At 44.4% G+C, this 17108-nt stretch overlaps 1 protein-coding gene across 1 annotated transcript in view; it reads right to left on the minus strand.

The window, feature by feature from the left end:
- adgrl3.1 (adhesion G protein-coupled receptor L3.1) overlaps positions 1-17108 on the minus strand; it is a 137616-nt gene that overhangs the window by 48968 nt on the left and 71540 nt on the right. The window contains exons 6-8 of the mRNA XM_034081404.2: positions 13273-13287; positions 11359-12147; positions 8-424 (exon numbers count right to left, since the gene is read on the minus strand). Of these exons, the coding sequence (XP_033937295.1) occupies positions 8-424; positions 11359-12147; positions 13273-13287 (1221 nt within the window). The remainder of the gene's footprint in view (positions 1-7; positions 425-11358; positions 12148-13272; positions 13288-17108) is intronic.

The following is a 17108-nucleotide window of genomic DNA, read 5'->3' on the forward strand; positions in this document are numbered from 1 at the left end:
CTCTTACCCAGGGTTCCTACAGGGCAGGGCTGCTTGGCTTTCTGGCCTTGCTGCGTCCGGGGCCATGATATCTCGGCTGTCAGCCTTGGACTGCAGAAGTCTTGTGGAGGCAGGGGAGCAGGCTGAGGGGCCACTGGGGGGATATGCACCGGGGGAGAGCGCCCTCCTTTCTGGTTGGTGTCGGGAATCTGGTTGGTGTCGGATGCTGAGCCACCGGCGGGAAACGGGATTGGCTGACGAACCGTGGTGGTGGTGGTCCTCCAGCGCTGGCCAGGGGAGGTGGTGAGGAGAGGCCGGGGGGTGGTGAAGTAGGGAGGAGAACGAGTGGTGGTGGTGCGGCTGGTTGATGAAGAGGAGGAACCTCCGCCTACAACTGGACCCCCTCCGCCTCGGTTTGGAGGCATAATGGGAGGTGGGCGATAGTCTGAAGAGAAAGAGAGAGAGTTTAAACTAACATGACATCACCTTGGCTATTGAACAAAGAGCCAGGACCCAATATGTGTTTTGCAGATTCGTAGGTCCCAACACAACTGGAGTCTGGATGTTTTTATGAGCACCTTGTGCGAGGACATGATTTCAAAATGTATTAGATGCTAAAGTAAAAACAACCGAGTTAAAATAACTGTGATCAAGCAAACTATCTGTGTCAGCTCAATTAGTGCCCTGCAAGCGTAAATAGTATTACAAATAACTGACACAAACACATTTAGCAGGCACTCATTTACACAGCACTAAATAGATGTGACAGGGAGTAGCTCGTGTTTCTGATGACTTCCCTATGTTGGTGTTTCATTCCTCATCATTGTCGCAATATGCCAGATTTCTGTGGGGTCTTTTTTCTTACTTCCAAGTTCAGAATGTATTTTCAAACAACAATTTGTGTGCAAACTGGATATGACATATTGTATGAATGCAAAACTAACAATTGGTTTGTCCTGAACATGTGTGCAAGGTTACCAGTGTTTCCTATGGGACTGGTTTTTTAACGTTTTCATGCATGATTCATAACACAATGACATCACGCAAAGGCAGAAAGGTCACTTAGATGTATATGACACACTCTTTTATTGTCAATATTTCATTGTAAAAATACTAAATTATTCAGACTGACCCTGTTCAGGGGACAGAAATAAAGAATAGATGGATTAGGGGGCCTGAAGAGAGGAATAGAGCATGTGCATGTGATGTGTTAACGTCCTCTTGTTAAAATACTTCACCAGGGTATCTCACTTCATCGGCTTCCCTCCTGTGGCTTTCAACTGCACATGCTACAAATCAATATTGAAGGAATCGAAAGTTGAGTAGAGGGAAATAATTATTTACAGCTTTCTGTCACTTTCCCTTTGAATCATTTTTTTCGGTCTCCAATCATTTGGAAGTCATTATGTGTAATATTGAATTCAGTTGGGGCCCATTTTAATAGCCAACTTTTTATTTGGAAACATTCTTTAACAAAGCAGGGAATAGCTTTGTCCCTCACTGTGAACACTTTAATTATCCAGCTGAGATTGCCTTAAATTATGTTAGGATAAACTATCTCCAAGAATATTTTGGGGAATTTGTTATCAAAGAAGAGAACATACATCCTGTGTATGTCCGAACCTGCAGAGCTTCCACATCATGTGAATATTATAATAACTCTACATTTTATTTTAGACTTTATTTTTGACTTCATATTCCTATAAACCCATAACATGTGGATCGCCTGAAGTACGGATACAGGCAACAAGCAAACAGAAAAACAGACAGAGGCCCTAGATCACAAAGCAGCTTAAAGCTGAATTGTCACAGTGTCATGTAATGTCACCTTGACAAGATACATTTTGGATTTATAGAATGGAGATATTTTCTACACACTGTAAGAACAGGGACGACTGGACCTGGTTGAACTCTCCTAAAAAGATTTTCCCCACCATCTCCATGCCGACCAGAAAATATCAACAAGATTTATTTTTATTCTGAAAAGTGTGAAGTATACCAACATCATGCAACATGATTTCTGGGTGATGGGGTCCTCTGGGTGTTCAAGCTATTATTTGCTGCCAGGTGGGGTAGCGAAAGTGTGAAGTTGCCTTGTGTGACTTTCCTCAAGTCTGCCATGATGTTAACATTCTTGATTATATGATTTTCTGCACAAATGGAAAGCACAGGCGCTTGTGTTTCTCTGTCTAAGGGGTTGGTGTGCCTAAGGCCATAATATGTACTACATGCGGGTCCCTGACATTGAAGGGTTATAGAATTTGTCGTCTCAATCAGGCCGTGTGATTTGCACAGGAAAGGACTGTGATACTACAGGCTGTATTTGTTACTGCTATGTTGTTGTTTTCTTAGTCTACTGCATATTGACTGCCTAATTTGGGGATGTGCTGGGCACAAAATAAGTTGACTGCAGTGTTTTTGGAAAACGTTGTAATTTTGTGATGCTTTTTTGTTCGTTTGGGGATGAAAAGAATGTGTCAATGTGTGGAGAATTAAGACGTGTGGGTTTTAGTAAAGAGTGGCGGTCAGTGTTTATATTATTTACTGTGAGCCGAAGTCGATTTTGCAGTTTAATCAAAGCGCAGTACCTCTCTCTGTTTCCATCTGTCTCTCTCTGTCTCCCTCTCCCTACCTACCTGTCTGTCTGATTGACTGACAGCCATGAAACATCCCGCTCCTCCTGCACGTTCTGTTCTCTTCCTCCACAACTCAATGGAGTGTTTCCGTACCTAAACTGTGCTGCTCCTCATTCCTGAATCACTGCCGCCCTGCCTCATGCATTCTCCACGGAACATTGCCATCAATCATGCGTAGCGGCAGTGGCCTAGGGACTAGCTGTCAATCTGCGTGTGTGTACACTTATGAAGCGGAGAGTGAGTCGGTGTGTGTGTGTGTGTGTGTGTGTGTGTGTGTGTGTGTCTATCTGCACTCAAACGGGAAGCTCCATTAGGGCTTCTGCCACAACAATAGAAGAGTAATGGTGTGTGTGTGTGTGTGTGTGTGTGTGTGTGTGTGTGTGTGTGTGTGTGTGTGTGTGTGTGTGTGTGTGTGTGTGTGTGTGTGTGTGTGTGTGTGTGTGTGTGTGTGTGTGTGTGTGTGTGTGTGTGTGTGAGGTTGATGTCTGCTGTCATTTACTGTAAGTACAGGGCAGGAGACACAGGGGCGGGCAGCTTGAGGTGAGGCAACACATGCAAGCATCACAGGCAGCGGGCCCCACCACCTCACACACCATGAAGCTCCATCCCTTCTCCTTCCTCCGCTGTCTCCTTGACATTTACCATCTGATTGGATGACTCACACATACATTTGTTTCGCCTTTTTGCCACACTTTTATTCAACCCATTTTAATTTCTAGATTTCTCAGCACTCTCTTTCAAGTGTGCTCGCCCGTATCTTTACTCTGTCCTCCTTGCTTGTTATTTTCATGGCATTAAGATGGGGTGGGGGGAGGTCTTGCAATGTGATGAATTCATCACTGGCATGACTGAAGATGCTGTGGAAGATGCTGTAGGGAACTACCGGAACATGACATAACTGCCTTATGAAACATTTATAGAGAAAAAAGGCTAGAGGTTGTACTCATGGGGACTGATGTATCTCACCGCGTTTAAGCTTAGGAAGCCTTGACTAAATGCGCCGTGACAACTTCAAGATGTCAGCTAACCTAAACGTTGTGCGTTTCGTTTGGGCTGATGTCAAAAGAACAAGCATGTGACAGAACCAAAATACAGTTACAAATGCAGTTAAGATGTGTTCCTATAAATGGCGGACCTGCCCATGCCTGACACATTTTGACAGTAGAAAAGCTCAGTTATGATAATACATTGCCTCTGCATTTCAGTTCAGGTTACCCTGCGCTAAAGGATGAATCCTCTTGCAGCATTAACTATTATGTTAAGCACTGGGCAAGCAATATGCTTGCACCTAATAACAAAATATTATGTAGGTCTATGCAAAATAGATTAATCATTATTATACACAGATGACATTTAGGTGAGTTGATGCTGGAAATGCAATCATTGAATAAATGACTTTAAGTATATTAACCATCTTTTAAAATGTTTTAATAAAGGGATTCTGTTTTGGAGGTTTAACTGTGTGTACATGTAAGATCAGATAGTGTTTTATTAACTAAATAATAAATGAAACAATATATTGTTACATTTCTTAAACTGTGCTCAACAAAGTATTTACAATGTTTTTGGAAGAACTCATTTTAACAGTAATCCTGAAAAATAAAACACTTTATGGGCATAATCCTAATGAATGGTAATGATGATTTTATAAGAAACATAATTATATCTGCTAAGGAAGGAGTGTGATACAATTGAATGGACTTTAATGGTTATGATTAATGAACACTGTGTTGAGATTGATTTGTCCTCGGCCATTTACAAGGTCAAGAGTCAACCTTCTGTTTTACCTTTTTTGCTGCCATAATCAAGTCCTTTATCAAAAGTGCTCAGTCAAAAAAAGCCAGTTTAAACTTCTACTCTTCCATAATGAATGGCCAACTCCATATGGTGAGGTAAATTGTTTGGTGCATATTGAAAGCTCTGGAACAATTGGTGAGATATTCTATTTTATTCTGTTCTATGTGCTATTCTGTTTGTCTTCCTGACCTGTAGCAAGCCCAGGGGAAGGTGAGACAATGGCAGGCTGGCAGTACAATTGTTCCTGGAGTTGTCTATCTGTCACCACACTGGAGGGGCCATAGAGATGCTGTCTGTCAGCCTGGGATGCTGTGGCACATGATCATCTGACATGCAGACAGATGTGTGCATGTGTGTTTTTGTGTGACGATGTTTTTCTGTGTGGGTGTGACTGCCTGTCTCTGCGTTGGTGCCGAGAATGCTCTTGTTGACTTCTCACTCGGTAAACAGAGGGATCGTAAATCCACAACACAAAAGGTAGACGGCAGAGAGGAGAGGGAAAATGAACTTCCTCTGGCAAGTTTCCCACAACATCAGAGAAGTGGCATACGGCGTGTGAGAGAGAGGGGGGGGGGAAGCTGAAGCTAAGAGAAAAGGGATTTAAATTAAGACAGACGTTTCAGAGAACTGAGAAGTGTCTATAACACTCATATGGGCTTCTTAATATGCAAGATGATTAGTTTCTTAGAGTTTCCTTCACAGTTACTGCCTCCACAAACACACCATGCTGAACAGTATGAAGGGATGGATCCGGAGGGGTAACAGCAAAATGATAATCTGACTGAAGGGCACAAAGCTTTCTAGGCAGTGGTAGAAGCACAGACATTGAATAAGGCTGCATACTGCGATAACTCACTGCCCCTATGGCTGAAGTGCACACACACAGACGTACACACACTCCCCTGTCCACTTAACTTTTCACTGAGTTGTGCGTGAAGCAACACACACAAATGCATGCAGATACACACTTGAGCAGAAATGTACTTTTCACTCACTTGCTATACACACACTCGTACGCACACAGAGCTTGCGGCGAGTGGCTCGAGCCCGCTGATAAGACAGAATGGAGCACTTCAAAGCAGCGATACTTGGAGATAGAAAACAACCTCAACTAATAGAGCCTCCCTCAAAATGGCTGCCAGGCACCACCACGTTGCACAGCTAATGCTTCCACATACAGACTCATCCATTCTCAGCTCTGTTGGATTACCAGTTGCATAATCATGTCTCCGCTGAGGTCAGAGACACCTGAAGCAAATTTGCCAATTACATGCTTTTGACTTAATCAGGGGAAGTTCCCTTGTTCAAAGCAAAAAGCTATATTGCATTTATGTCAATTTTGTAAGGACAACGGGTATGAATATAGGCGTTGAGCTCAGTCCTACTGCGTTAGAATGAGGGCTGTAGCCTCCAGCAAATGACCCTGTGGCTATTTAAGATTTTTGCTCCATATAATTTATCAGCCTGGTTCATGATTTGAACATTTAAGATTGTATCCACTTTAATCGCCACCTTGTACTATTTTTATAATTTAAAAAATGAAATCCAAGTAGAGCCATGATGACAGGCTCTGCTCTCTGCTCTCTCCTGTATTTACTTCCCATGGGGCTGTGGGTTCCCCTTCCACCCTGTCGTCCTGGCTCGGCCTGCTTAATTTGGCATGTGCTTTTTGGCAGAAGAAAAGTGGTGTGGGGCCAAATGCACGCAGAGGGCCCGGCTGGGGCAATGCAATCGATAAGGACACACTGCAGGCAAGGAACAGGTGCACAAGACTCTCTGAAACAGGGTTCATTCTGCTCAGACGGCTGTGTCGTAACCCATTTGGGAATGAAGGGGAAAAGCAGGGAGAGAGGAGACAGAGGGGAAAAGACAAAGAAGGGAGAACGGGGGGAAGTGAAGGAGGGAGTGTAGAATAAGGTGTGAAACTGTGAAAGCACTAGTATGTTGTCATGTTACCTTGTCATGCTAGCATACTGGTGTAGAAGATTGTGTTCTTCTTTAAAGGTTTGTTTTATTTTGGAAAGTAGATCCAGTAAGAGACAGTATTACATCTTATGATAGGATTAACCACTTCCGGATAGTTCTCTGCATTTTCCTTTTTTGGAATACCATACTATACTACTCTGACCTAACATTTTGTATTAAAAGCTTTATACTTCATTTAAGATAATAAAGAAACCAACCTATATTTTGACACCATCTCAGGTGGCATGAACAGTTATTTTAAGGACAATACGCACACATAAATACACAACTGTGTGTGACAAGCCAGAAATGTGCCGAGGGTTGAACTAATCAGTGATCTGGTGAAAGAGGGTCTCCACTTGAGCCATTAACGCTTGTTATTCTCGCCACTTCAGCTTGTTCCCAACATTTCCTGCACTGCTGCTTAGCCATGTCGCTTGATTGCAATCTGGTGCCAAGGAAGGCAAAAAAGGGAGAGGAGTGGAGAGGTTGGGGTGGGGAGGGTGGTGCAACTAAGTGAAGAGGGGTGAAGACAATAGAAACGCCATGCTTGACTTCCTTAGGAAATGGAACTCTGTGATTCCAGCCATTAAGAGTTCAAAGGTGAACCTTTACATTTCCGTAAACTGACAAGTGGCAAATAGAGGTCATCTCTTTATAACTGTGTATTTAGATTAGAATAGGATGCCAGCGTTTGATTACTCTCTAATTAAGATTGAGGATATCACTTTAGACACTTTAAGTATTTGACTGTCGTAAGCAATGAGCTAGAATAATTGAGTTTTTATTTGTAGTTAAATAGATGTCTGAGTTATATTTTTGACTTTTTCAAAACTGTCAACAATAATATAATGCTCCAAATTGCAATCACCCTCTAAAATAAGGTCAGACGAAAATATTGTTTTAATTAAAATTAGTGATAGTAAGCTATCCAACTGTCATGTTTGAGTTATTTTTTCAATATGAACTGTTGTTTTGTAGGGCATAATTGGGAGGTTGAGCTGTACAGTGGGTGGGGTTATTGTGGGTGACTTTCAGCGATAGAACTTAAGCAATACTCCCTTTCAAAGTTGTTTAGATAACGCTGTAGTACTTATCAAAAATGATGTTAACAAGTTGTAAAACCGATTTTGTCACTTTCTGATACATTTTACATTGTCCTTTAAAAATACCTTCAGGGTTGTTCAGGAAACATTTCATAGTTATATATATAGTTAAAGTTTCATAGTTTCCACTTGTGCCAAAGTGTAAAGGGGCTGGTTTACGATACGATAAGCAATCAGATTGTCTCAATGGATCATAAGAACTTAAGTCGATCATCACTTTAAATTCTAGGAGCAGGACATATTATAGTAAGAACTGGGGCAGCAGAATAACATACGGAGAAAGATACAAGATGGAATGCGCCATTGGAAATGTGTTTAGTTTTATCCATGTTTGGCCGTTTTTTCCCGAAGATGCAGATAACATGAATAATTGTGCGACTTTGTTGGGAAAACTTTCTAAAGTGTGGCAAGGCAGACTGGAGGTGATAAATTATTCAAATCTTTCTTCGGAGCCATGCCGCTTGCGTAGGGCAAGCCTCTATAATATGCATGTAAGAAGACATGATGAAACAATTCTATAAACAGTAGAGAGTGAGAGAGTGTTTAGGGAGTGTGGGGCGTGAGGAAAGGGTGATGCAGAGACAAGCGACTTTGACTATGACTACACATGCAATCACGCAATAGGCCTATAATATATACATCTGAAGACATTAGATGAAAAAGCTTTGTGCGATGTTGGAAAGGGTTGGGCGCAGAAAAGGAGGGCAGATTAGGCGGGAGATAAGGAAAACGGAGAAAAAATAAAGTGGAAAACACAGTTAAAGACAGATGTACGGAAAGGGGAATTTTGAGATTCCTGCCATTGCGAGTGTATGAGTTTGTGTGAGGGATGGGAAAGAAAGAAAGAATAGGTATTTCAAAGATGGGGGAATAAATAATGGGTATTTAAAAGAAAGGAGAGAAATACTGGTTATATAAAAAAGACAAAGAGTAAGTACAAAAGGACATTGGAGACAATAAATGCAGAGAGGCAGCCGGCTTTCTTCTCAAGTGCCAAGGGAGAAAAATATATGCATTTCAAAAAGAACATTTTCTGCTTCATGGTGTGATGGAATTCATGGGGGTAAACCTGTATGGTTTCTGTTGACCTACTGTAGGGTAAACTACACTGAAGATTTTTTATTTATTTTCCTGGAATGTTTAAAATCTTGCTTAAAGCCAACCGTATGTGTTATAGAGGGCTGGGCTAGACTTTCAATACAGGAGTCAATTTGATTGAGTACCTTTATACTTTGAAGCAAATATAAACCTTTTTTCAAGACTTTCTTTTACAAAAGCCCCATTTTTTCAAACTCAGCAGTTTGCATTGTGTTTTAGCACAAGCCCCAACACTAAACACAGCTAACATTAATGCTACATATTGTAAAATGAATGACTTAAATGAAGATATAACTGATTAAAATAGCAATTAAACAAATTGCGAAGTCCAAACAGTGCAAATGCTTCAGAATGACCTCTTTTGAAGCGTCCAGTGAGCTGCCTTTGTTCGCCATGTTGGGCCGACAGAACACAGTAATTGGTGCTCCTGCGTTGTACCCCAATTGCACTCAGTCCTCAGTGGCCTACTTTGGCCTTCCTTTACTCCATGGCCCATTTCCTGTCTCATTTTATATCTTTAAGGAAGTCCATATGAGCCGAAACAAAAACAGTGTAAGTATTACGCTACATTGGTTATAAGTGGAAACCCTCAGAATGGCCCCTTTCCTTTGCCTGTTTCCTGAATTAAGTAAGGAAAAAAACACCAGGGCTGAAACATGGAAGGTTGACCCTACAGTATATGCTCAATATATATTGAAAATCATGGACAAATCTAGAATGAATGAAGAGCAAAATATAGCGTCTGCATACAATAACAAAATCAAACTCGAGTGAATTGACTTAGCTGCCTCATTTTCTGAAGAATGAGTAAATCATGCAGTTAAGGTAGTTAATTTATTCCTTGTCTTTATTGAGTGAGGGAGCAGAGCGAGGAGGGGAGTAAAGGAGCGGGGAGGAATTGATTGTATGTATTTATCTCCCGCTGGTCAGCAGTCTGGCTTGTTGCTGTGCACTGGAGGTCATTCTCCACATTGAATCCTCATTGATCTCCTCTTTAGAGTCTCCTGAGACACCGAGAGCTCCATTATGAGAGTGATCAGACTCTCAAGCATGCACCAATAAACACGTATGCACACTCATGAATAGAGAAACACAAACTCATAGCCTAAGTACATTAACGCGTAAGAACACAGGCCTGCACATCATTATGCACGCATAAACACACACACACTTTTACAGCCAGGCCTCCCTTCACACACGCACAGTAATCGGTAGAAACCAAGTTTAGCGCTGCCTCTCTATAATTCCTTGTACTGCGCCTCCTAACTGCGTGTAAGAGCATGCATTAATTCAGACATCATTTAATAAGACACGCCAGCCAGACTGCCTTGACCACTCCATAGAAAGGTGCTGAAAGGCAATTACACTGGCAAATAGCCCTTCAGGCTCCAGGGGCCTAAGCCCTTCCATCCAAAGGAAGGAGGGAGGGGTGGGTGGGTGGGTGGGTGGGTGGGCTCTAACCTCTCACCAGAATTGAAAACAGAGTCACTTTGGGTTACACAGTATTCCTTTCAGACGGACGCAGCGATACTAGCGGTGGTTGATCTACAGTAAATGAGCCAACCTTCAAATTGGATTCATGACCTCTCCGACCTGGGCTGAACATGGGTCAGACCCTGTACATCTCGGATAAATAGGCATATCTATCAATTTCATGAGTTTTTCACCAAACACACCTTCAAACCGCACTTGCACGGATTTACTGATTCACATATGACCGTCCCAGGGTGGTGCTCAAAGGATTTGAAAGCTACACTTTAGGCAGGAATGATTGATTTTTGTTTGGCCCCTTGGCAGTGTTAACACAACATCTCATGAAATCACTGCAGGAAACACTCACCTTTTAGCTCTGTTTTGGTCTCTATCAACCCCTTAGGGAAATGTTTGCAGCCAAACCATCTTCTATGTTTAACAGCTTGTCAGCATTTTGTTAAAAACAGATGACTGCTATTGTTGTGTTTGTGTCCTGTTTAAGTATTAATATGTATTCAATTTGCAAATGGTGGTATCCCTAACGGTGACAACCAGGGATGAACCTTTGACAGCAGTCTCAAAAGAGGTCAACAATGCATATGTGAAACTTCAAACACGTAAATGGATGAACTGAAATTGGCAGTGTTCCTCTTTCCTCCACACACTCCTGGCTTCATTCTTGGGGAAGGCCTTATGATTTGTTAAGCAGCTGGGGAAACTAAAGAAGGTACAGTAAAAGGCAAAAGAACATAATACAGTATATAAGGCTCAGAATAACTTTAGAGCTATTCCGCTAAGGTGCAGATAAAAGAAAACATTGTGAATTATTCTTTATCTGACAAAAGCAGCTCTCAGAGAGTTCTGTTTTAGTTTAGTTTATTTTGTATTTTATCTTTTAATTCTAAAAACTTGCAGACACAAGGGGTGGAGTAGTGGGAGACAATCATAATTGAGAAACCATAGTTGCACAGATGGTGCTTTTCCTTTTTCCTTTCTCAAAATAAATTATTAGAGAAAGATTAGTGGCTGTAAGCATTCCTTATGCCACAACAGAAAGTAATTCATCATCATGGATATTAAAAGGAATGAATATTAAAAGGAATGCAAACATGCCAAGGTATTCCATGTGAAGATTTAGCAAATCACATCACAGCCTGTCTAATGAATATTGTTGGAAAAATGCTTAAACCGACTTCTTTGTTCTTGGTATTACGCATGGTACTAAGTTGAAAAAATACATTAAGAACGGAAGAATGAGAAGTCAGAGGTGGAGAGAGAAGAATTGGGTGTAAAGTGGGGCCTACCATTGTTGCCGAAGTCCAGCGAGTACTTGACCACGTGGTAGTTATTCCACACGTACAGCAGGTTGTCTCTCGGGTTGTAATCCACTGCGGCGATGTACTGGTAGGAATTGGGGAATGGTATGTTAACCGTCATCTCCTTGCTCTTATCAGTGTTGTACATGTAGTCAATTTTGTTTCCAGTCCCTTCATTGTCGTCATCTTCGTAGACTGTTTTGACCACGTACAGGACTCCGCAGATCATGAACGCATTGGAGGCGGAGCGTTTGTCATACGTTGAGTCCCAGGAACCTTCGATACGCAGGGTGTAGGGGTTGAGCTGGCTCACCACGATTCGCCCGTTGTTCTGCTCTGTTGCATAGATCACCCACAGCCCGTTCTCGTCCACCGCTAGGTCAATGTCCGACTTTCCCCCCCAGCGGTATGGTGAGGTGTCGTGGTAGTTGGCATTGGCAATGATGGCCTCACCACTCTTGATGCGAGTGCGTAGGTCAAACTTTACAATGTTGCGTGTGCGCTCCTTGTTGAAGAACAGAGCACCGTCATAGACTACAAAACCAGTCCCGTCCACACGGTGTGGGAGTTTGTAGGTGGTGGTGGGACGTCCTGCTATGAAGTCCTCCTTTGACGAGTACTCGGTCAGTGTGTCAGTGCGGTATGGGGTCCAGGGCATGTAGTAGATCTTGTCTGAGGCCTGCAGTGGGTCTTTGCACCACGCACCGGACTGGTGATCTGACTCGAAGAGATGTTCACTCTGGTACACTCCTCGCAGAATACCAGGGCAGAGAAATACTGAGGAAAGAATGATAGCAATTTGAACTCTGTAAAATGCAACTATTCCATCTAGTTTTTATGACAGTGTTTGTGAAATGTTTGCCTCTTTTCATAAATGTTAAATAGTGCTGTAACTCAACCTTAACCACAACTGGCTGACGATGACATGATAGACTGTGTTGTGATTTGATTTTTGTATAGTCACTGTCATTCTCAAGAACAGCAACAGCATGTCTCCTATTCAACAGATAATACCCTGCTCTCACAACTACAAGAAAAGTAGAAAATAGCACATTTTGTTCTACCACCAGCCCTCCCAACCCCCACCCCCTTTCCCGCTATTCCCACTTCTTCAACCCTCCCCGGCTCCTCATTAGTCTCATAGCTCTTTCTTCCTTTCCCTCCCTTTCTATCTTTGTCATGAACGCCCAACTGTAGAGCAGAACACGTCTTTTATCGCCTGCTGTTTCTCCAATTGTTACAATAATTCATTCCCCACTCTGTGCTTAGTATTCCCATCTTTGAATTCTGGGGTCATGTTTTATGAGTGATGTGGGAGATGTGGGAGATGTAGTAAATTCTGGGAAGCCAGTGCGACTGGAGTCTTAGGGACCTTTGTAATTTAACTGGAATGTTGTCACATACACATACATGGCAGATACTCTCACAGACGGGCCAGATGTGCACTGTGGTTTTCCCATTCTTCGAAATAACAATCTCAGATCCCACAGAAAGGGCTGGGAATATTGATTGAATTTCCATTGGCTATTCAAAGCACTGGCACAATTTTCATATCACGGGGAAGCATTTGAAATATTAAATGTCAATGTAATTTTCTGTATATTGGTTCCTCATAAAAACATGCTCTCCCCATGGAGAGTTTGCTAAGTGACATTCTACAGGCTAGCATGAAATAATATGGGCCTAGAGAGTGTCTAATGAGAACCAGTGTTTCTGAATTGCCTCTATACACTGAGATCAAGCTGTCTTAAAATAGCAGCAGTGACTTTGAAAGAGATGTCACTCTGCCGTTAGCTACAGTACAACACGTTTCAGGCGCCGACATCAAAAAGTGACACCCAACCCCTCATGTTGAGTATGAGTGCATGTGTGAATGTGGGAGTGCTTGCTTTACAGACTTACCTTTTTGTTCAACTTCTGCATGAGCCATAGGGAAAAGAGTTGAAGAAAAGAGAAAGTGGGAGGGAAATAGGGGACAGGGACAAGAGACAAAAATAGATTAATGATGCAATAATAAGGAAATCATGATAATACAATCTCAGATCTTCATAATCATTCTCATATTTCATCCTAACCTTGTGAGAGTGCCAGGATGCTCTCCATGTGTGATTGGTAATAACATTACGTAAGCGTCTGAAGAGACCACACTGCAATGGGGAAGCTATCTGACAGTAATGCATCTTGCATATGCCACACACCAATATGGGGAAACAGACACACATGCCATGAAGGCACAGAGAGAGGAAGAGGGATACGACAGAGCCAAACTCACACAGATGTATACATGGTACTTAATGCAGGACAAAATACAGGGATGCAAAACGACCTGAGATAATAAGCTCTTTAATGTATGCTTATAGCAAGAGAGCAATGAAACCCAGAACATTGATTTGATAACTGGGTTTGCATTTCAGTGGACCTGCCAAAACTATAGGTTACTTACGTAACCCCAGTTCACAGAGTAACATGAAGTGAGATGTCTCACTATGGGATGCGCCTCATCGCGGAGCAAACAGAAGCATCAATCTCATTACCCCAATCCTGATTGGCTGGTGATCTTGACGTCAGGGGAAATCACCCTCTATAAGTAGCTTGCGCCACAACGCATGCGTCATTCAAAATAAGCACCTCTTCTCGCTTCACCATAGCAAGGAGGGCCGTCTGGTGAGACATCTCACTTCATGTTACTTTGAGACTGCGGTTACGTAAGTAACCTATAGTTCTCATTGATAACACTCCGTTCGATGTCTCACTATGGGAAATTGTAGCTCCCCTATTGCCAGACGAGCTTATCTCGAAAATCACCGATCAACCAGAACTTAACAGGTAGAGTCCCGACTCAACAAGGTGCCCAGCACTGCTCGGGCCACGCTTGGAGCGGAGACGTCTAGCCTGTAAAAGCGGACAAAAGTGAGCGGCGAGGACCAGCTCGCCGCTGCACAGATGTCTTGGATGGAAACACCCTTGAACAAAGCCCAGGATGTAGCCAGGCCCCGAGTCGAGTGAGCCCGCAGACCCGAAGGTGCTTGCAAATTCTGACTCGTATAGGCCAAAGCAATTGCCTCCACAATCCAGTGTGAGAGCCGTTGCTTAGTAACAGGCTTGCCCTTGTGAGGGTTAGCCCAGGACACGAAGAGTTGGTCATTAAGACGAAGCTCTTTTGATCTGTCCATATATGTGTGTAAAGCCCGGACTGGACACAATAAATCCTGCTGCTGCTCCCCGGAGGAAACCAGCGGCGGAGGAAATGCCTCAATGTCAATTGGGGTACACGAACCAACCACCTTTGGTGTAAAGGCTGGGTTGGGCTTCAACAACACTCTCGTTTGCCCTGGGGCGAACTGAGTGCATGAGGGATGTACAGACAGTGCATGGATATCGCTGACCCGCTTGGCGGATGCCAGGGCCAGTAACAGCACTGTCTTGAGTGACAGATGTTTCATGTCAGCTCCTTCCAGGGGTTCAAATGGGGTCATTCTGAGCCCATTCAAAACCACTGCCAGGTCCCATAAGGGCACCAGTGACCTGGAGACAGGGAGGAGCCTGCGAGCTCCCTTCATAAAACGGCAGACCAAAGGATGTTGGCTAGCCGTCTTACCCTCAAAGCCCACATGGCATGCAGCAATAGCAGCCAGGTACACCTTGATCGTGGAGAAAGCTCTGTGTTTATCGATCAAGTCCTGTAGAAATGATAAAATCACCCCGACAGGACATTGAAAAGAGATGTGTCCTTCTTGAAGGCACCACTCCTCAAACACCCTCCACTTACAGTCGTAAAGAGACCTGGTGGAGGAAGCTCTCGCACTCTGAATAGTGTTTATCACCTTCTGAGGGAGTCCCACTGTATTCAGATTGTACCACTCACGGGTCAGGCCCATAGTGCCCCACGCTCTGGGCGTGGGTAAAGGATCGCCCCCCCCCCGCCTGAGACAATCTGTCCCTGCGTGGTGGGGGCTGCCATGGCTGCCTGCACAACAGCTGATATTTCTCCGCCAGCCCGTACATTACGGGCTAGGGCGGAAACATCAGAGTAAGTGTGCGGCGTTGCTCCTTCACTCTGGCCAGATTTGGGGGTAACAGAGCCAGGTGTGGGAACGCGTACAGAGGACCCGGAGGTCAATCGTGTACGAGTGCGTCCCCGCCTAACAGTGCGTTTAAATCGTGCATTAAAGAGAACAGCTGTCATTGAGCATTTTTTCTTTATGCGAACAGATTTAACGCGGCTCTGCCGTAACGCACCCACAGCGGACTCCCGATCCTTGGATGTGGAGTCCAGTCTGCATAGAGTGGTGCACATCTGGACAGTAGTTCTGTCCCGAGGTGCATCACTCCCGGTACCTGTGTCGCTCTCAGAGAGAGGAGACGTCTGCCGCTCCAAAGGATCAGTTTGTGTGCCAGTGTGTGTGACTGGAGACAACGCAACCTCCCTTGGCGGTTCATACACGATATCGTGTTGTCTGTCCTCACGAGGACATGGTGTCCTCTGAGAGAAGACAGGAAGCGTTTTAGGGTGGGGAACACCGCTAAGAGCTCCGGGTGATTTACGTGCGCCCGCTGGAGGTCTCTGCTCTAGAGACCTCTCACCGGGTGACCTTCGTAAATACCCTATCAGCCTGTCTGACGTGCGTCCGTGGTGACCACCTTCTGTGAAAGGACAGCACCCGTAGGCGCGTCCCGCACTAGAAAAGTCGGGTGTAGTGCCACTACGCATTACATAATAACCAATACTCTCCGCACTTCGTGGCGCGCGGGGTTTAGTTTTATGATGAGACCCATGTTGAGCGGGTGCTTTACGAGGACATTTGTCTGGGTAATCTGACTCTGCTCGGCGGGCATTATAGATAAAACCCTTCTTTCTAGGAGAGAGAGCACCTCTCTCTCCAGAATGTGGGTTGACTCTCTCTGGGCTTGTGAAAACAGAAAAAGTGTAACTGTTTTGAGAAGCCCAGGCAGATGTCGTGAGTATCTCCTGCTGTATGCTCCTTAGAGCCAGCTGAGATGCCACGCTTACGGCTCCAGCCGGCACTGCGCATGCGTGTGACGGTGGTGCCCTTACGGCTCCAGCCGGCACTGCGCATGCGTGTGACGGTGGTGCCCTTAAAGCCCCAGCCGGCACTGCGCGTGGCAGTGGTGCCTTCACAGACCCGTCAATAATCCGCCTTTTGAGAGATGCCGTAGCTGCTCTCAAAAGGGGAAGAATTGGCGGGCTGTTTATTGGTTTTATTGATTTTCTTTTCATTTTTTTTGAGCTGCGCCCTCGGCCTGAAGCGGCAAATGTTTTATGACAGAGGAATCAATCAATGTGTGACATGTGTTTGTGCGGACTTGAGGATGGTGTTTAGGCATCTCTCGAGGCGGCGGGAACACATTCACGGAGGGGAGAAGGAGGGGCTGTCACGCCGCTCGCTTCTTCTTCCTCGACTGCTGGCCGAAATTCTGGGTTGGCTGAGCCTGAGCTGCAGCCGGAACCGGAGATTTTCTCGGCCAACTTGCCCTTGTCTCCAGCCTGGGCTGGGGACTCGGGGTGGGCTGCGACCTCTGCTTGTCCGGTGCTTTAAACCGGGCAGAGTTCGCTTGGGTGAAGGACTGCTGCTGCGAAGGCAGCGGCTGGACCCTTCGAGGGAGGCAGAGGTGGAGTGCCTCGTCCTCCTTCTTCTTCATCTCACATCTCCTTTGCATGGAGGCGAGAGCGGAGCCGAAAATGCCCTCGGGAACGATGGGCATATCCAGCACATCTT

This window comes from Pseudochaenichthys georgianus, chromosome 1, assembly GCF_902827115.2.
Source record: "Pseudochaenichthys georgianus chromosome 1, fPseGeo1.2, whole genome shotgun sequence".
Taxonomy (NCBI): domain Eukaryota; kingdom Metazoa; phylum Chordata; class Actinopteri; order Perciformes; family Channichthyidae; genus Pseudochaenichthys; species Pseudochaenichthys georgianus.